Here is a 21276-nt window from a genome sequence, read left to right as displayed (position 1 = left end):
CAAGTTTGATAACTTGTCTGGAATTAGTTTGTCTAAAATTTTAACCATAAGCCAAAATCTCTCCTGTGACACATCTGCAAGACTGTATTCTTTCTCCCTGGTCACCAGGTCTGTTTTACTGAGAGAAGGCTGATCTTATGCCGTGTTCACACCGGACGCCACGCGAGCGACGGCGTCCGTAAGCTCCTCCTATTTGATGACGCATTGAGGCGAATTTTCGCAGCGAAAGCAGAGCCTCACACCGGGCGAAGGTGGCGCGTCCATCACCAGGGGAGGGATGCGAATTTGTGGCGTCGCGTGGCGTCCGGTATGAGCGCGGCATTAGACAGAAGCGCTGGCTCGCTGTTGTTTGTGATTGCTTTTGAATTTACTCAGAAATATCAGTCGTTGCCGGTGTACTGGAGTCAATACTAAAAGTTATCGTTTAGCTGTAACTTCTGCTAAATTTTTTTTTAGGGTTTTATCGGTTTAGCTTTAGAAAAGTTAACTTTTCAGTTGGCGGATTAATGGTTATCGAAGCTAACTTTTTGGTTAGCTGTGCCCACCACTGAATATATGTAATAATTTTAGAGGATTAATGTGTCTCAAACTGATTTGCTTTTGAGTTTAACTGTCACAACCTGATATTTTTTTATTTTGTTGTGTTTGTTTATGATTACACTTCTTTTTGTTGTTGTTGGCCTGCAGATGGTGTGGAGGGCAAATCTGAGGAGAAGAAGAAGGAGGACTCGCCTGTGAAGTCATCGTCCACTTCTAAGGACTGCAGCAGCACTGACAAAAGGTTTGTTGGTCACCAGGTTTGGGAGGGTGACTTTAAAAATGTATTCCGATACAGTTACTAGTTACCTGTTGAAAAATGTAATCAGTAACGTAATCCAAGTACCATAATATTAAAGTAATGTAATTTGATTACTTTCAATTACTTCTGGATTACTCCAATATCAAATATGCTAATACAGACAAAAAAACTAAATATAAATAGTCTTGACCACATAGTACAGTTTATTAAGCAAAAATAAAACTTTCTTTTACATGGCATGCTCTGTTTTACTTCACATTATGAATTAAGAGCACCCACAGTATTGTTTTAAACACACCCAGTGTTCACCTGCTAAATTTTGAACAAAAATGCCAAACAAATGAAGGATAATGAAAACTCAGGCGGTGTGCAGATGAATTTGTAATTAAGTGACTTGCAGAACAATATACAAAACAAAAAAAGTCTACTACTTGTTTAGTAAATTCGCACCGTGTTTAACATATCAGTCCACTTATTGAACTTTCAAAATAAGAACAAAAGCATAATGAAAACCATTAAGTAAATACTGTCAGTAAGGAGGCATGGTCGCCATTTTAATTCCGGGCAAGTTAGTGATTTGCGTGCATAGGAGTTCAAGAAACAGGTGGAATAATAATATGTATATAAATGTATTGTAATGGTTTTAGGAGCTGCGTTGAACAGCAGCTGCAGGACGCCTCAGCTCAGTAAGCAAGCAGCTTGAACAGTGCAGATCCGTGTAACTTTCAACACTAATATTTGGGAGTGTGTGTGTGTCAGAGTAAGTTTAATACTTTCCTGACATATTTTAATGTAATTTAATTTTACTGGCTCAATATCCAGGTCAGAATGGCATTTTTTAACATGTATTTTGCGAGCATTTTTCTGAGTGTGTCCAGTCATGGATCTCCATTGAAAATGCATTAATATCCAGGTACTAAATCAATATTTTGCCCGGTTAGGAGACGTCATGTCGCTGTCCATGAAGGGACGTTTTCGTTTCAAAGAAAAAAAATATTATATACAGATAACAGGGTTCTAGCTAGGATAAAATTTTAGGCGTAGTGGTAATGTCGAGGGAGCGACGTGATCGAGGGGGGGAAGGGGGGCAGCTTTTGAGAATTTAAGCTAAAAATTGGCCATTCTAGGGGTACCCAAAGGGGAAAAGCCAGGTACGACAGCCCAAGTCCCTTCATCATGTCCAGAAGGCTAGGGAAGTTTGTTGAGTGGGCAATCTCATTCTGGGTTAGCCAGTACATGGCCCTCAGTGAGGCAGTCGGAGTCCGTGGACATTTTTAATTCAAGACTTAAAACCTATTTTTATTCTCTTTCTTATGAGTAGTTTTTATGTTATGTTTTATTCTTTTACTTCTGTTTTTAATTAGGTATTTGGATTTTTTGTATTTATTTATTTATTTTTTTATGTTGAACTGTTCTGTGTGAGGCACTTTGAGATGGCTTTTGTTGTAATTTGGCGCTTTATAAGCTGATTAAATTGATATCGAACAACATTTTATTGAGTCTTAAAGTAAATAAATATGAAATTGGTTACTGGATCCTTAAACTCTGGACATAATAAACTCTACATGGTGGATCCTTGATCTCTGGACATAAACAGAAATAAAATCTGTTAGTTTTTGCCAAAAGCATTTCCTTTCAGACATTATTATTGGCATGAATGTCTTTCCATACCTATGAGCTGAGCTCTTGCAGCTGTGCTGCAGGTCAGGTTATAAAGATGCAGGACGTCTCATTTTTAAAATGTTTTAGTCGATTGTAGTTTATTGTCTGTATTGCAACGTTTGTAAGAGGTGTCAGTTTTATTTAAAGCGGTGATTGTGTTTGAAGTTATTAATTCCGAGCAGCTGCGACAAAAACGGAGGCTGATTCTTGTTTCTTGACTGCAACAGACCAGAGTCCCAGTTAGTGACTTAATCCACACAAAAGTGACTCATGATATTTAATGGCTTCAGAGGAGTGAAGAAGTGGACTTACCGCTTCTGAAGAGCAGCAAATCAAAGAGCCACGAGCCATTGAATGAAGCATTGCTTCGATTCACGCTTCAAAACTGGAGTCACGCTGCAGAACGGTTGATTACAGATGCTGTATTGAAAATCGGAACGGTCCAAATAAGCATAACGGTCCAAAATTATAGCGTAACCGGCCGTAATGCAAAGGTTTGCGCTAGCTAGAACCCTGTATAATATCATAAATGCATTAAAATTGTAATCCTGCAAAGTAATCCCCATTTTTACTATATATACCTGTAATCTGAATACGTCTTTTTTTTCTGTAACTGTAGCGGATGCAGTTACCTTTTTCTGTATCCTAATTACGTAACGCCGTTACATGTATTCCGTTACTCCCCAGCCTGGTGGTCACTAATAACATCACTGCTTGACACTGACACGAGTGGGATACAGGTCACAGTTTGTTTTTATTTATTCCTCAAGTCGCTGAGCTTCTGATTGCAGTGAGTTGGACTTGTTGAACTGTGACCTTCAGTGATTCAATGTCTCTATTTTCTTATTTTGCACCATCTTCACAGGCCATAAAGTCAGCTGATAATTTTGTTGTTAATTTGGTTAAAAAAAAAAAAAATCTGGTAAAATTAAGGTTGTTGTGTTTCTTGAGGAAAACCAGTGAATGATTTTGTGTGTCGCCTTTCTGCCATCAGTAGGCAGTGAAAGGTTTAGAGTGCAGAACGTTCACAGCTCTGTATTTCTCTCACACAACAGGAAGAGTCTCAGGACACTCCCACTGCCCCTACCCTCTCTGCTCAGGTTACCTCCTTCCCCCCTGGGCCCGTCACCACTGACAGCGTCCGTACCAAGAGTCGAGAGCTGCTGGTGGCGGCGCTGCAGACCGACGGTAAGGGCTCCATTACACAGGACACTGTCATTTGTGAGTCCATTGTGCTTTCTAAAACTTTGTTGAGACTCAGAAGGGATGTGAAAACACTTTCTGTGTCCCTTGTTGTTATCTCTGATGGAGTTGGGTCACCACAGGTGATGTCACATTTCCACAGATTTTTCCAAGTTTTTAGGCATATGTGCTGAATTGGAGCAGAGTTTGCCATGGTCAAAAAGCATGACATCATATTTCTTCACTGTTCGAGAGCGAGAGAGAGTGAGAGAGAGAGAGAGAGAGGAGATGATGATGATGGGCAAAATGAGCTAAATATTAAATGGTTCATTTTCCACTGTCTTCAGTTTCGATTTAGATTTTGTCTGCCATGGTGACAGGTTTTTCATTTGTTCGTGGTACAGCTTGTCATCGTAACAGTCATTGGGCTGTAGATTACTTCAGCGAGTGTATGTGTCTGACGTGACTCATGATTTCGGTGGCAGTCAAGCTGTATGTCTGATTGTGCTGAAGTGACATTGGAGCTTTCAGAAGCCCAGAATGAACCATCAACCACAGGAAAAGTGTAAGACAGATTTCTCTGTCGGATATCCACTTAAAGTTTTGAACACACACAAAACTTTCTGATGAATTTGGTGGACATCAGCTGACAATGAGCTCATTTTGTGCTTTAACAGCGCTTTATAAAATGAATTTTATTCATAAAAATCATGGCATGCAGCCCAGACCATTCGGCATGGCGTGGTCATGCCGAATGGTCTGTGCAGTGTTTGAGCATCCTCCGGGCTTGGAGACTCTTCTGTTTGTTTCAGGTGCAGTTTCATACTTCACAGCCACCATGGAGACTATGGCATGTAGTGCACAACTACCAAGCGTGCCTTGTAAGGTCCTGGCATGCGCTGTGCATTTCTACAGCATCCTGTTGTGTTGTCTGCGATTTCCTTCTCGCACAAGAGATGTGGAACTGACTCTGCTACTGTGTAACAGGGAAATAACAGTTTAAGTTTTCACAAATGATATTTGCATTTAATTGAATGAAAGAAAGGGACACAGAACATTTTTGTTTTAGAAATTTTAATACAATGAAGCATGATATAGAATATTTGATATAATAGAAAAATGTCTGAATTCCAAAGGACGGCCAAACAAACATTTTCTGTGCACTGTATAGAAACCAAATGACTCTAAAATCGAGTCTCCTGATCCCAGCAAGAAGGTCATGGGATTGATTCCCACCTGTGGCCTTTCTGTGTAGAGTTTGCGTGTTCTCCCTGTGTTTGTGTGGGTTCCCTCTTTGTGTTCTAGCAGGTGAAGTGGAAACATTCTAATTGCCCAGGTCTCCCTTGTAAAAGAGATCTCAGTCTCAATGGGACTAACCTGGTTAAATAAAGGTTAAATTTAAGAGTGTTTACCACATGTTGTTGAAACGTGAATTGGGTCTGTTCTGTACATTAAACTGTTTTTCTATTTCAAATTGATCCAACATTTCTGCTTCAATCCAAGTAACCTGGCGCGAGAAAAATCACTATTTCCCCATTTTTCTTTGAACTTAATAAAGTGTTATCTTATAAGTTGGGGGGAGATGATGGTCAAGTTTCTCTACCACTGAGACACACTTTGCACACTCTTTAATCCCACAGTGAAAACAAATCTTGGCAACATGACATAAATTAAATAGAAACATCAAAGCCAAAATAATGGACTGCATAAATATGAGCATCCTTCAGCGTAACAACTAAATCCTCACTTTTACATCCAGTTATTTTTACACAAGGCACGTGCTGTATTCATGAACAGTTTCTTGGACTTAATTTCCACCAATATTCTATAATATATCTTTGTCATTGCAATATACAGTGTAACAAGATGAGGTTTGCAGCTCTGTTTAAATGCCCGAGGAATAAGAAATGTATAAAAATTCATATATATTCCAATCAAACAACAGTATAACAAATTACTTCAGCAGAACAAGATGCATAAAGTGCCAAAGGTGCAGCAACACGACTGTGAACCTGGCCTTCTTGACCTGTGCAGCAGTGTCCCATGTGAGGTCCTCTGAAATACATGCTCTCAGGAACATCCAGACAACTCTGAGGGAGTTATGGACTTATGCAGCTGTGATTGGACAAATTCTGCAACTTGCAACTTTTGTCTGTTGCAGCTTCATGGTGGAACAGAGAAGAAAAGCAGAAGAAATTACAGCTACATTTTGCTAGAAGGCACATGGGAGATGTAAGAGTAGAGTTAATCTGTTTTATTATGAACTGTTAATTGTATGTTCCAGATGATCACAAGACGTTTGGAGTTGATTGCGAGCAGCTTGCAGCACAAATTGAAGAACATATCCTTCAGTGACACAAACTCTGTGAAACCACATGGAGAAAAGTTCTAAAACAGTGCATGTAGCGCTGTTAGCCTTTGCATTTGTAGCTACATGTTTTCAGCCGGACTCATCTGTGACGCCATTATCGCAGGTTTGGTCGTCTTATATTATTTTGAATATTTTACTTTGTTTGGTGGGAAATGCGGAGCAGACGTTTCTTATCTTTAGAAGATGAATTCTAATGGCTATTCTTTCAACATCCTGGACAATCAGCCACATTGTTTCTGGTCTTAAGCCTGAATAAATGTAGAGTTTGATCCTCTTTGTTCCAGAAACCAAGATTAATTAACCAAAATTAATGCCTAAAAACTGCACTTCAGCTGGTCTGAAAATGGTGCTAATAAATTAAACATGTTGACATTTTACCTGCAAGTCAGTATGTCTTAAAACAGAACATTATCATGACAATAAGACACAATATGTGCGCAGATATCTTGAATCAAAGCAGATTCCTGCACTAGAACTGACAAAATTCCAGCTAGAACAAAATCCCCAAAATGAATTATTTAAAAATTCAAAAATTAAATGTGAATGCTTAAAGAAAATGTCATTCTATTCATATGTTTGTGTATTTTGTGTATTTGAGTTGATCATTTGCTAAATTTAAGCTAAAATAAATTGCAAAGTTTTCTGTAGGGCTTTTGTTTTTTCTTTATTACTGACTGACGTGATCCAGCAATGTCAGTGTGCAAACAGACAGTTGTGATTAGTTATTGAGTGACAGGTGGTTAAACTGGTACCGTGTGCTTTTTTTTTTTTTTTTTTTTTCTTTTCTGAATCGTCATGTGTCTGAGACCGACTTCACTGGACAGTCTGAAAGTGGGTGGGCTTGGTGAGCACAGCAGCTGGACACCACATGGTGTAGAAGTTACTCTCACCTCCAGTGCTGGACATCTCATCCTTAAAATGAGTATTTTTATATTTGTTCTTTTTATGCGTTTGCTGTGCCCTTCCTTGACTTGCGTCCTCACAGATCTTCCAGGAGTTTAAGTTGACAGATATGAAATATAAAGCGCGTTTACGAAGTCGCATCTCCAACCTGAAGGACCAGAAGAACCCTGACCTGCGGCGCAACGTTTTGTGTGGCAACATCACACCTCAGCGCATCGCCTGCATGACGGCTGAGGTGAGTGCGAGTTCTCTTAGCAGAAGAAGAGTGTCGCTGGCAGACTGAAGCCATGCTGGTGAACCATGACCCTTAAACACAGATCCACATTCTGTTCAATATGCGATGCGCTCACTCATCTGATGGCTACCACTGTTTAGTCCGTGCAGACTAGTCCACAGCAGGCAGTAGGGTGGTGGTGGCAGACTTCAGAAGCATCTCCATATGCTGCTTTGCTTAAAGTACACACCACGTTTCTTTTTGATGTGGTGTTTTTAACCTAAAAAAACTGACATGGCGCTGGTGGCCTGTGGGTCCAACACCTCATGAAGGAATTCTGGTCACACATGGAGTCTGATGCTGATTAATTGTGTTGAATGTTTGTTTTACTGATTCATAAGAAATAACTATTGAATTAATTGGTTACAGATGTATTAGCTGCAGCTAACTGGTTTAAACTACTTTTAAGCTTTGCGGATGGAATGCGCACAAAAGTGGCCCACATCCGCCAAACAACCGCATACCGTGTGAACATTCCGTATCAGTCGGCCACCATCCGAACACGTCCGTGATCATCCGAAGGCCGCATGTCCGCAGCCAGGATTTTGAGCGGCTCAAAAATCCTGCTGCGGATGAGATCCGCATCACTGCCTGAAGACATACACAACCAACGCGCCGCATATCCCCTGTCATCTGCTGATATCCGCAACCGACAGGTTGGCGCGGCTTGGCGGCAGACCGTGACAGCGTGCAAAACAGATACGACACATGCCCAGCACGGCCACTCACGGTCGCAAATGGTATGTCGCGCATATGCAGACAGAGTGGGCACGGATGGAGAGCGATGTGCATCACGGCCGCTGTACCCCTCATGGGGGCGCCTCCGCGGTTGCCTTCGCTTCTGTTCCCTGTTATATCTGCTTTTCATCCTGATGTATTCGCTGATCCACCCCGGGACATTGTCATTTCCAGCCACCTTGTTGCGGACACGTCAGCTTTTGTCTCCTCATTTCATGGCGCAAATCCTTCCTAAACACCAGTGGGACAGGGCCCCTTAGCTAAACATTTACGTGAATGACCCTCACAAATACCTATGCTGATTTACTAACAGAGTGCAGTACAATGGCGTCTGACAAATGCAGGATAATTCAGCACTATGCCTTCATGAATGTGCAGTTTAGGGTTTGTCCACCCAAGTGCACAAAAATGTGGGAGAAAACATGGAAATAGGTGAGTTTTGTGCATGTAACATGCTTTATCAGTCATTTAGCAGGTGCTGACAGCATCTGGATGTAGGGATTTTGGCCCATTCCTGCACACAGATCTTCTCTAGATCAGCCAGGTTACTGGGCTGTCACTGAGAAACACAGAGTTTGAGCTCCCTCCAAAGATTTTCTATTGGGTTTAGGTCTGGAGACTGGCTAGGCCACTCCAGAACCTTGATATGCTTCTTACGGAGCCAATCCTTGGTTATCCTGGCTGTGTGCTTTGGGTCATTGTCATGTTGGAAGACCCATCCACGACCCATCTTCAATGCTGTAACTGAGGGAAGGAGGTTGTTCCCCAAAATCTCGCAGTCCATGGCCCCGGTCATCCTCTCCTTATTACAGTGCAGTTGTCCTGTCCCATGTGCAGAAAAACACCCCCAAAGCATGATGCTTCCACCCCCATGCTTCACAGTAGGGACAGTGTTTTTGGGATGGTACTCAGCATTCTTCTTCCTCCAAACACAGCGAGTGGAATTAAGACCAAAAAGTTCTATTTTGGTCTCATCTGACTACATAACTTTCTCCCCTGACTCCTCTGGATCATCCAAATGGTCATGGGCAAACTTAAGACGGGCCTGGACGTGTGCTGATTTAAGCAGGGGAACCTTCCGTGCCATGCATGATTTTAACCCATGACGTCTTAGTGGATTACCCACAGTAACCTTGGAAACAGTGGTGCCAGCTCTCTTCAGGTCATTGACCAGCTCCTCCCGTGCAGTTCTGGGCTGATTCCTCACCTTTCTTAGGATCATTGATACGCCACGAGGTGGGATCTTGTATGGAGCCCCAGTCCGAGGGAGATTGACAGTCATGTTTAGCTTCTTCCATTTTCTAATAATTGCTCCAACAGTTGATCTTTTTTCACCAAGCTGCTTGGCAATTGCCCCGTAGCCCTTTCCAGCCTTGTGGAGGTCTACAATTTTGTCTCTGGTGTCTTTGGATAGCTCTTTGGTCTTAGCCATGTTAGTAGTTGGAGTCTTACTGATTGTGTGAGGTGGACAGGTGTCTTTATGCAGCTAACAACCTCAAATAGGTGCTTCTAATTTGGAATAATAAGTGGAGTGGAGGTAGACTTTTTAGAGGTGGCCTAACAGGTCTTTGAGGGCCAGAATTTCTGCTGATTGGCAGGTGTTGAAATACTTATTTGCAGCAGTAACATGCAAATGAATTATAAAAAAAAAAAAATCATACATTGTGATTTACGGATTTCGTTTTTTTTTTTTAGATTGTCTCTCACAGTGGACATGCACCTAAGATGAAAATTTCAGACCCCTCCATGATTTCTAAGTGGGAGAACTTGCAAAATTGCAGGGTGTTCAAATACTTATTTTCCTCACTGTAGCTGAAAAGTTTTTTTTTGTTTGTTTGTTTTTTTTTAAAGAAAGATGCCCCCTTTTGAAAGCTCCTCCCTCAAATAGGTTTTCCCCCCCTGCCATTTTTAAAAGTTCATAATGACATCACTTTGTCAGTGGATGCAGGGAATCCTGCTGTGCTGGTTCTGTTGGACCTCACAGCAGCCTTTGATACTGTGGATCACACAGTACTTGTTTCCCGGTTAGAACATTTTATTGGCATTCAGGGTACTGCACTTAAGTGGTTTAAATCATGTTTGGCTGAAAGGAGCTTTTCTGTCATGATTGGGGTCCTCCCCTTATCAACTGCTCCTCTGTGCTGTGGAGTGCTGCAGGGTTCTGTTCTTGGGCCTATTGTATTTTCTTTGTACATTCTGCCATTGGGGTCAATTATAACGCAGCACAACCTGTCCTTTCATTGTTATGCAAATCTATCAGCCTGTGAGGACTAATGGGAGTGATGCTTTGTCATCATTTAATTGGCTGTCCCAAAACTCCCTTAACCTGAATGATGGTAAAACGGAGATCATGGTGTTTGAGCGCTCTGGCATACCAAATGTGGTAACACCAAATTTTGGTGCTTTGGCTAACTATGTAAAACCAGCTGTCAAGAATCTGGGAGTGATATTTGACAGCTGTTTGAGGTTCGATCATCAGATAAACGCTGTTGTAATAGCTAGTTTTTTCCAACTTCGCCTTTTGGCTAAAATAAAGCACTTCCTCAGTAGGCGTGATCTTGAGACAGCCATTCATGCTTTCATCAGCTCCAGACTTGATTATTGTAATGCACTTTATTCGGGCATTAATCAGTCATCTCTTGCATGTCTCCAATTGGTGCAGAATGCTGCTGCTCGTCTTTTAACACTTTTAGACGTGAGCATATTACGCCCATCCTGTACTCAACTGGCTTCCAGTTCATTTTAGAATTGATTTTAAAATTTTAATGTTTGTTTTTAAAGCTATTTATGGCCTTGCACCTCCCTACTTGTCTGAAATTTTAACTTTGCGCACCTACAGTAAGACATTAAGGGCGTCTGGCCAGCTTTACTTAGCAGTAATTGCACAATCAGGTATACCACTAGTGTTTCAATTTTGGCAAAAAATGAAATTCAGTATAATGCTTAATAGTTTGTTTCACAATGATAACAACATCCCAAGGGATCTTCATGCAGATGAGCAAATACCATTTAGATTTTTTTCAGTGACAGACTGAGTGCTTGATCCTTGTGAACAAAAACAGTTACTACGGAGACTACATTAGGTTTGTGAAGAACTCTTTTATTCCAAAAAGTTACACACCAAAGCATTGGAAATAGTGTTATTTCTGTGTCCTATAATGTGAGTCAAAAGACTGGACCAAAATTTCTGCTGTAAAACCTCCATCATAGTTTTACAAGTGATTCCAGTATAGAGCTACTACTACGGAGACTACAAGGCTCTACGGAGACTACATTTGGCACAAATTGTCATTCTTGAGGTACTAAAAATAAATATATCACTTCCAGTTTCTAGATTATGGTTGAGACAAAGACACTCTAGTGAAATATATTGGTATCATTCCTGCACCTAGTGTTGCCTCTGTGAGTATGCTACTACAGAGACTACAATATTTTGGGGGACATCCACATCCCTGATTATGTGAATTTCCCAGAAGTTCCAGCAATAAAACTGAAACAAATTACTAGCACTGTTTTGTAGGGGATCCATTTAGGTGTCAAATCTAATAAACGGGAATTATGAAATCAGAGGATTTATGTTTAGAACATAGTGTTTTCTCAAATGAATTGACAAATTTGGATTCTGGTTACAAACCTATTTTACTCAAATGACTGCTGCTTGGCTCCAAGTGAAGATATTTTGATTCCGTAACTTGTCATGACCAGAGAAATACTTGGAATGTCACTGATTGGTGTAGTTCTTTGAAAGGTTCGAGAGGATAAATATCAGCTTTATTATATAATGAGCAAATTTCACATGAAACGAGGTAACATGCAAAAAATTGCATTTTTTTTCACCATATATTCACCATTTTATGCATTTCCAAACTGTAAAAAGCAGGGCACAGATAAAGGTATGCTCAAGGGTCCTTAGCAATAGCTTCTAATGTCCCTAATGGCATTATTTTATGAGATATAGGTTGGTAACATTGCATTATTAAAATGGTAACACCTAATTGTGCACTTACCGTTAGATGTTCAGAGGTCGAGATATAAACGCCGGTGTGATCATGCTTTCGTGGTAGCCATCCACAGACTGTGGAACGAGCTACCTCTTGAGTTACGTACTATTCCTGACCTAGCACCTTTTAAATCTAAGTTAGACTTATTTATTTAAACTGACTTTTAACACTTATGTGTTTTATTTTTGTGAAATTGTGTTTTAAATGTTAAGCACTTTGGACACCAGTCGGTGCTGTACAGTGCTTTATAAATAAATGATTGATTTATGACATATTAGGGCATGTGTACACAGGAACTATATTTATAACTCTTATGAGAATGTCTTTTTTTTTTTTTTTGATGTTCAGGTCTGCAAAAAATGGCCTGTTTTTGTGTTGTAGTTTGACTGTGTGGGCAGTTAACCATTTTCATATTTTTACTATGTTCTCGTGTATCTGGTTATGAACTGATAAAAATACATGTCTTGATTAAAATTTTGAATTTCACTGGAAAAACAAGTCACAGATCCCCCCCCCCCCCCCCCCCCCCCCACACACACACACACACTTTTTTTCATTAGTTTCAGATATATTGCTGATAGAAACCTGGTTTTTGGAGTTTCTCCACATTTCGGAATCGGAGCGTGTTTGATTTATTTATTTTTTTTTTTTCTTCCAGGGGAACATGAGAGGGTGACCTGGGAAATGTTTCTGAATTGGTGTGATTTTCTACGTTTATTCCACCCCTTTGAATTTGTCATTGGTTTGTTCTGATGTTTGTGTTCAGGAAATGGCGAGCGCGGAGCTGAAGCAGATCAGAGAAGCTCTGACTAAAGAGTCGATCCGAGAACATCAGCTGTCAAAGGTCGGAGGAACCGAGACCGACATGTTCATCTGCAACAAGTGCCACGGGAAGAACTGCACGTACACACAGGTGCTGACCTGTGACTTGTCACAAGTGTCAGAGTTCACGCGTACGCGTCTGAAGAAACACTTTAGATAAAAACTGTCTCATTCCTACATTAAAAGTAATCAGATGAGGTGATGGAGGAGGAATATTTTGAAGTAAAAACTTCATTTAATGAATAGAAAATATGGATTTTTCACCTTTTTCTGACGTTCGTTTTAAATAATGTGCACGGCGCCATGTGTGTGCCAGGTGATTGTAAACTCTTTGGTCTTTTGAACTGTGTTGTGTTGTCAACAAATTCATGATTTCATCAAAACATTTTACTGCTCTGATCCTTTTTTTCTTTGTGCTTTCTGTGTGGTTCTGCTGACCTCTTTTGGACATAATGGGTATTGCCCCTCAGATGCATTTTTAACTTTGAGCAAAAACAATGAAAAAAAAAAAAATGTATTTTTTTCATGTTGTCAAACTGTTGTTTGTACATCAGGTGCAGACCCGCAGTGCTGATGAACCCATGACCACATATGTGTTGTGTAACAGCTGCGGAAACCGATGGAAGGTAAAACTCAAACCACCAGTTAACTCATTAATCACAGTCTTTATCGTCATTATACAAACAGTATATCAAAATTGCATACAGTGGCATTCAGTACAAAAACCATCCATCCATCCATCCATTTTCTTCCGCTTTATCCGGAGTCGGGTCGCGGGGGCAGCAGCTCAAGCAAAGCCGCCCAGACCTCCCGATCCACACACACCTCCCCCAGCAACTCCGGGGGAACCCCAAGGCGTTCCCAAGCCAGCCGAGAGATGTAGTCCCTCCAGCGTGTCCTGGGTCTTCCCCGGGGCCTCCTCCCAGTGGGACGTGCCCGGAACACCTCTCCAGCGAGGCATCCAGGGGGCATCCAGAAAAGATGCCCGAACCACCTCAACTGACTCCTTTCGACATGGAGGAGCAGCGGCTCGACTCCAAGCTCCTCCCGAGTGACCGAGCTCCTCACTCTATCTCTAAGGGAGCGCCCAGCCACCCTGCGGAGGAAACTCATCTCGGCCGCTTGTACTCGCGATCTCGTTCTTTCGGTCATGAGCCGAATCTCATGACCATAGGTGAGGATCGGAACATAGATCGATCGGTAAATCGAGAGCTTTGCCCCCCTACTCAGCTCTCTCTTCACCACGACGGTCCGATACAGCGACCGCATCACTGCAGATGCTGCACCGATCCGTCTATCGATCTCACGCTCCATCCGTCCCTCACTCGTGAATAAGACCCCAAGATACTTAAACTCCTCCACTTGAGGCAAGGACACTCCACCAACCTGAAGAGGGCAAAGCACCTATTTCCGGTCGAGAACCATGGCCTCGGATTTGGAGGTGCTGATTTTCATCCCGGACGCTTCACACTCGGCTGCAAACCACCCCAGTGCACGCTAAAGGTCCTGATTTGACAAAGCCAACAGAACCACATCGTCCGCAAACAGCAGAGACTAGATTCTGTGGTTCCCAAACCAGACCCCCTCTACACCTTGGCTGCGCCTAGAAATTCTGTCCATAAAAATAATGAACAGAACCGGTGACAAAGGGCAGCCCTGGCGGAGGCCAACGTGCACTGGAAACAGGTTCGACTTACTACCGGCTCCTGCTGTGGTCGTACAGGGACCGGATAGCCCTTAGCAAAGGACCCCGGACCCCGTACTCCCGGAGCACTCCCCACAGGGCGCTCCGAGGGACACGGTCGAACGCCTTCTCCAGATCCACAAAACACGTGGACTGGTTGGGCAAACTCCCATGAACCCTCGAGCACCCGATGGAGCGTGTAGAGCTGGTCCAGTGTGCCGCGACCAGGACGAAAACAACACTGCTCCTCCTGAATCCGAGGCTCGACCATCGGTCGAATTCTCCTCTCCAGTACTCTGGAATAGACCTTACCGGGGATGCTGAGGAGTGAATCCCCCTATAGTTGGAACACACCCTCTGCTCCCCGTTCTTAAACAGAGGGACCACCACCCCGGTCTGCCAATCCAGAGGCACTGTCCCAGATTGCCACGCGATGTTGCAGAGGCGTGTCAGCCAAGACAGCCCCACAACATCCAGAGACTTAAGGTACTCAGGAAGGATTTCATCCACCCCAGGAGCCTTCCCACCGAGGAGCTTTCTAACCACCTCGGTGACTTCGGCCTGGGTAATGGATGAGTCCGCCTCCGAGTCCCCAGTCTCTGCTTCCTCTTTGGAAGACATGACGATGGGATTGAGGAGATCCTCGAAGTACTCCTTCCATCGCCCGACAACATCCCCAGACAGGGTCAACAGCTCCCCACCCGCACTGTAAACAGTGCTGGTGGAGACTTGCTTCCATCTCCTGAGGCGTCGGACGGTTTGCCAGAATCTCTTCGAGGCCCACCGATAGTCCTCCTCCATAGCCTCCCCGAACTCCTCCCAGACCCGAGTTTTTGCCTCTGCGACCGCACAGGCTGCAGCACGCTTGGCCTGCCGGTACCTGTCAGCTGCCTCTGGGGTCCCACCTACCAACAAAGATAAGTAGGACTCCTTCTTCAGCTTGACGGCATCCCTTACTTCCGGTGTCCACCACCGGGTTCGGGGATTGCCGCCACGACAGGCACCAGAGACCTTGCGAAAACAGCTACGAGCAGCCGCATCAACAATGGAGGTGGAGAACATGGTCCACTCGGACTCCATGTCTCCAACCTCCCCCGGGATCTGGGAGAAGCTCTCCCGGAGGTGGGAGTTGAAGACCTTGCTGACAGAGGGTTCCGCCAGTCGTTCCCAGCAGACCCTCACGATACGTTTGGGCCTGCCAGGTCTGACCGGCTTCCTACCCTCCCAGCGGATCCAACTCACCACCAGGTGGTGATCAGTCGACAGCTCTGCCCCTCTCTTCACTCGAGTGTCCGAGACACGTGGCCGAAGGTCAGATGATATGACTACAAAGTCGATCATCGACCTCCGGCTCAGGGTGTCCTGGTGCCACGTGCACTTATGGACACCCTTGTGCTCGAACATGGTGTTCATGATGGACAAACTGTGACTAGCACAGAAGTCCAACAACTGAACACCACTCGGGTTCAGATCGGGGAGGCCGTGCTTCCCGATCACCCCCCTCCAGGTCTTACTGTCGCCGCCCACGTGGGCGTTGAAATCCCCCAGGAGAACAATGGAGTCCCCAGTCGGAGCGCTATCTAGTACCCCTCCCAGGGACTCCAGGAAGGTCGGGTACTCTGCACTGCTGCTCGGCCCGTAGGCCAAGACAACGGTGAGAGACCTGTCCCCGACCCGAAGGCGTAGGACGCGACCCTCTCGTTCACTGGAGTGAACTCCAACACTTGGCGACTGAGCTGGGGAGCAATAAGCAATGCGACCCCAGCTCTCCGCCTCTCCAAGGTGGGCGACGCCACAAAAATGAAGTGTCCAGCCCCTCTCCAGGAGTTGGGTACCAGAGCCCAAGCTGTGCGTGGAGGTGAGCCCGACTATCTCTAGTCGGTATCTCTCAACCTCCCGCACAAGCTCAGGCTCCTTCCCCTCTAGCGAGGTGACATTCCACGTCCCAACAGCCAGGGGCTGTGAGTATGGACCGGGCCACCCGCACAGGAGTACAAAAAACATCTATATACAAATGTTAAAAAGGTAATTATATATATATATATATATATATATATATATATATTGCAGATTATGTATGAAATAAATAAATTCACCATAAATAAAATAAATTTGATGAACATTAAATGAAATTTTAAAAATGGCTTTTAGGTCTGTGGTGCACAATGAGCACAAACCTCCACAGTCTGTCCATTTTGTGCCACATGCCCTGTTAGGGTTCCACAGGGGGCGCTGACATCTGTCTCAGCACACGCTGAGTGAGAGGTGGGACTTATTCTCAGCACAGGGCTAACATTTAGACATATTCAGAAAATTGTGAAAGAAACAAACCTACAAACCAGCAGGTCTGCATCTGTCATGAACATAAAAAAGAACATTTCTAGATATAAAGTCAAAAGATCTGGGCCCGTATCCGTGAAGCAACTTGCAAGGAGCTCTTAACTTAGCCTAAAAAATTTTAAATTTCCTGGCAAGGAATCTTAGCCTAAGAGAGATGAATCTATGAATTATGAATCTACTGGTACCTTGTTTCCCATGTAACAATAAGAAATATACTCAAAACCTGGATTAATCTTTTTAGTCACATAGCACTACTATTACTCTGTACACTACTGTATATGTGTGTGTATGTATGATGAATGATGGAACCACCTCCAAATTTTACTGTAGGTAGCAAGCTTTTTTTTCTTGGAATGCTGTGTTCTTTTTCCGTCATGCATACCGCCCCTTATGTCCAAATAACTAAATTTTAGTTTCATTGGTCCCCAGCACTTTATTCCAAAATGAAGCTGGCTTGTCCAAATGTGCTTTAGCATACCTCAAGTGACTGTTTGTGGCCTGTACGCAGAAAAGGCATCCTCTGCATTACAGCATCTTTTTGTACAAAGTGCTCTGTATAGTTGAACAATGCACAGAGACACGGTCTGCAGCAAGATCATGTTGCAGGTCTGTGGGTTGACTATGACTGTTCTCACCATCCTTCGCTTCAGCTTATGAGATTTTTCTTGGCCTGCCACTTCAGGCCTTAACTAGTACTGTGCCTGCAGTCTTCCATTTCCTCACTATGTTCCTCACAGTGGAAACTGACAGCTGAAATCTCTGAGATAGCTTTTTATATCCTTCCCCTAAACTATGATGTTGAACAGTCTTTGTTTTCGGGTCATTGAGACTTGTTTAGCGGGTCCCAGGTTGCCACTCATTAGAAGAGATGCAAAGAGGGGAAACATTTGCAAATGGCCACCTTAAATACCCTTTCTCATGATTGGATTCACCTGTGTAAGGAGGTCAAGGGTCAGTGAGCTTACCAAACCAATTTTGTGTTCCATAATTAGTGCTAAATGTATTCAAAACAAATAAAATGACAAGGGTGCCCAAATTATGCACCTGCCCAATTTTGTTTAAATAATTATTGCACATTTTCTGTAAATACTAGAAACTTCATTTCACTTCTCAAATATCAGTGTTCATCTGATACATGATTAACTGAAATTTCGGATCCAGACATCCAATGATTTATAAAGGAAAATCATGAAAATTATCAATTATTGGTGCCCAGCACAGCCAACTGCAAGAGTGCAGCTCAGATTTATGGAAAGACATTCATGGCAGTAATGTCCGAAAGGAAATGCTTTTGACAAAAACTACAGATTTTGTTTATTTATATTTATCTCCAGAGATCAAGGAGCCACCATGTAGAGTGACCAATTTCATATTTATTTACTTTAATACTCAATAAAATGTTGACATGGAAAACCTGTAAAGCCTACTTTTAGTACACAGAAAATTCACAAGAGGTATCAATAAGGGAATCGATAAGGAATCGGATCGATAAGTGGAATGTGTGTGTGTGTGTGTGTGTGTGTGTGTGTGTGTGTGTGTGTGTGTGTGTGTGTGTGTGTGTGTGTGTGTGTGTGTGTGTGTGTGTGTGTGTGTGTGACATTAGAACAAATGAATGAAAAGCATGTCAGTTACACTCTGTCAGCAACGGGTGGCAGCAGAGACTGGATTTCAATTTGACCACTTTAGCTCCACCTTTTTCTTCTCCTGGTTCCTCAGTTTGTTCCTTCCTTCCTTTTCTCCTCTCTTCCTGCCCTTAGTTTGCTCCTCCTTCCCTAATGACGGTCAAGGTGAGACACTGATGGATTGTGGGAAATCTGTTCAGTATTTTAGTTTTGTTTTTTGTTTTTTTCCCCAGACTGTGAGACTTTAGGGGAGGTGATGGTCTATTAGTTAAGCGTTGGGCTTGAGACCAGAGGATCTTCTGTTCAAATCCCTGCCTGACCGGAAAATCACTAAGGGCCCTTGGGCAAGCTCCTTAATCCCCTAGTTGCTCCCGGTGTATAGTGGGCGTCTTGCATGACAGCACCCTGACATCAGGGTGAATGTGAGGCATTGATGTGTAAAGCGCTTTTTGAGCGTCTGATGCAGATGGAAAAGCGCTATATAAATACAGTCCATTGACTGTGAGACACTGAAACATGGAGGGACCAAAACCGGTCCGTAGTTTTTAAAAAGTGAAAGATCAGTCAGAAGAGTGCCCGCTCCTAAATGTTACGTTTCTGTTCCAGAACCAAATGTTTACATACATTTGATGAAGAAAAAAACATCTTATGACATTTCAGTTGTTTTAAAATTTCTTGGTTCCTCCCCTTGATCCCTTGATCTAGATTGTCTATTTTATGAAATGAAACATGCTTCAAAACGCAGCCAATGCAGACATGACATTTACACACATGTACAAATGTCTGGTGTGTGTGGGTGCAGTGCACAGTTACACCACAGGGGGGCAGTACACGAGTCCAATAGATTTCAAGGCTGCTGAATATTTTTGTTCAGAATTTTGACTTGACTTCCCTTGTAAACTATAACATTTTTTGCAATAAAATTTTTTTAATTCTTAGTTCCACTCTTTATAGCAAAAGAGTGTGTGTGTGTGTGTATATATATGTACATATAGTTAACTTTTCCTTGATCTCATATTTTGATGAGAATGATGGTTGATCTGAGGTTTTATTATTACATATAAAATTTTCTAAGCAGATTTATTTGGATGGCTTATTTTGGTATTATATATTGGGTTATAGTGCCAGTGAAAAAATTGGTAAGTATCACAGTGTACAACCTTTTTTTTTTGCAGTCAGAGATACCCTTTTTCTGTTTAGAAAAATCACTTTTTTAAGAATTGTGTGTCCAGAATTCCCCAGAATGCAGCAAAATGCACCACTTTTTTTTCCGGGGGGGGGGCATGCCCCCCTAGTACACTTCACGCCTGGGGCGCTCGTATTGTGCATCCACAGCCAAAAAAATGTTCAGTCCAAAAAATTCTCACCAGCAACTATGATCAAATGACAAATGACACCTCTTTCCAAATGTTATAATATAAACGATAAACTAAAACCTCTTTTTTCCCCCAAAATGAGATATCTTCCATTCTTTATGAAACATTGATCCTGACGTGCAGCCGGCTGAAGAGCTTATGGAGTTGCATTTGTGCCATTAATATCTGAAAGGAAATGCTTTTGATAAAAACTAAAGCTTTATTTCTGTTTCTATCCAGAGATCGATCCATCATGTACTTCAAGGATCCAGTGACCAATTTCATATTTATTTACTTTATGACTCCATAAAATGTTGACAGAGAAAACCTGTAAAGCCAACTTTTACTGCACAGAAACTTCACAGGAGGTATTGATAAGAGAATCCATAAAGAATTTGGATCGATAAGCGGAATCGATATCGATGAAATTTTATCAATACCCATCCCTAATTGTATCACATCAAATCGTATCGCATTGTGAGAAACTGAATCACCATCAAATAGATATCAAATTGCATCAAGTCAGGAACAGGGGTCAGTATCGTCTTGTATCGCTATATGTGTCGTATTGCTGGTAATGTATCAAGGTGCGTATCAAATCCTTGTCAGTGATGAGATTCACATGCCTAGACTGCACGTGTCGTGCACGTTTGTGCCTGAAACTTGGATGGGAAAATGAGTTGACGTCAATGTCTTTTGCACTCTGTGGGTGTGATCAGCTAAAGCTCAGCCCCATGCAGTGATGGTGGCACGCAGTCATGTGATGAGGCTCCGCCCACTGTCTTCTGTTTCACGTTGGATTGGTTCCGTCAGCAGCTGTTAGTGATTAATCTTGATGATGTCACTGAGTTAAACTCTTCTGTTTTTCAGTTCTGTTGAAGAGGATGCACCATGAAGCGACGGCAGGAAGAGAAATTCAACAAGATGGTGGTTTTCTTTTTGTTTTGTATAATAATGAACTTGTGTAAATATGAAAGCTGTAATTTATCTGGACGAAAACATCCAGCTAACTGTGTCGCTTGCAGTTTGTTTGTTTGTGTGGCTGATAAGATTTAATCCAGATTAATGCCGTGGAAACACCTCAAATTCAGATTTCCATTAAAGCTGCTATTAAACCAACACGACGCTGCTGTTTGTTTTTATTTACTCAGCAAAAATAAAAAGAGATTTTAATGAAATGACGCCGGGCGAAAACAGGAGACAGAATTTGAATTTATTGGATTTTTTTTTTTTTTTTTTACTTTTAATATTTTTGCATCTCACATTGATTTCCATGCTGTTTGTACGTTGGTAAAATGGCACCCCCTACCTGCACTTGGTTACACACAAATGGAAAGGTTTGCGCTTTGAGTATCTTCTAGTTTTTGTCATGATGGACATGAGACGATGATAAATGAATGTTCCATCCTCGTCAGATGATGCAGTAATTGGTATTAGGTATTAAATAAAAAAAAAAAATCAAAGGCCAGAGGTCACACGTGGGGGGATGGGGTTGACACTCCATGCCAGCAGGGGGCAGAAAA

At 42.5% G+C, this 21276-nt stretch overlaps 1 protein-coding gene across 1 annotated transcript in view; it reads left to right on the top strand.

Moving 5' to 3' along the window:
* The window catches only part of tcea2 (transcription elongation factor A (SII), 2), a 39721-nt gene extending 18849 nt beyond the window's left edge, over positions 1-20872 (top strand). Inside the window, exons 4-10 of the mRNA XM_034171802.1 lie at positions 688-785; positions 3517-3649; positions 5928-5984; positions 6998-7152; positions 12697-12843; positions 13307-13378; positions 20624-20872. Of these exons, the coding sequence (XP_034027693.1) occupies positions 688-785; positions 3517-3649; positions 5928-5984; positions 6998-7152; positions 12697-12843; positions 13307-13378; positions 20624-20632 (671 nt within the window). The 3' untranslated portion in view covers positions 20633-20872. The remainder of the gene's footprint in view (positions 1-687; positions 786-3516; positions 3650-5927; positions 5985-6997; positions 7153-12696; positions 12844-13306; positions 13379-20623) is intronic.
* The last annotated feature ends 404 nt before the right edge of the window (positions 20873-21276 follow it).

This window comes from Thalassophryne amazonica, chromosome 6 (genome assembly GCF_902500255.1).
Source record: "Thalassophryne amazonica chromosome 6, fThaAma1.1, whole genome shotgun sequence".
Classification (NCBI taxonomy): domain Eukaryota; kingdom Metazoa; phylum Chordata; class Actinopteri; order Batrachoidiformes; family Batrachoididae; genus Thalassophryne; species Thalassophryne amazonica.
Note: the sequence above shows the minus strand (reverse complement) of the source record. Positions and strands in the feature narration are given on the sequence as shown.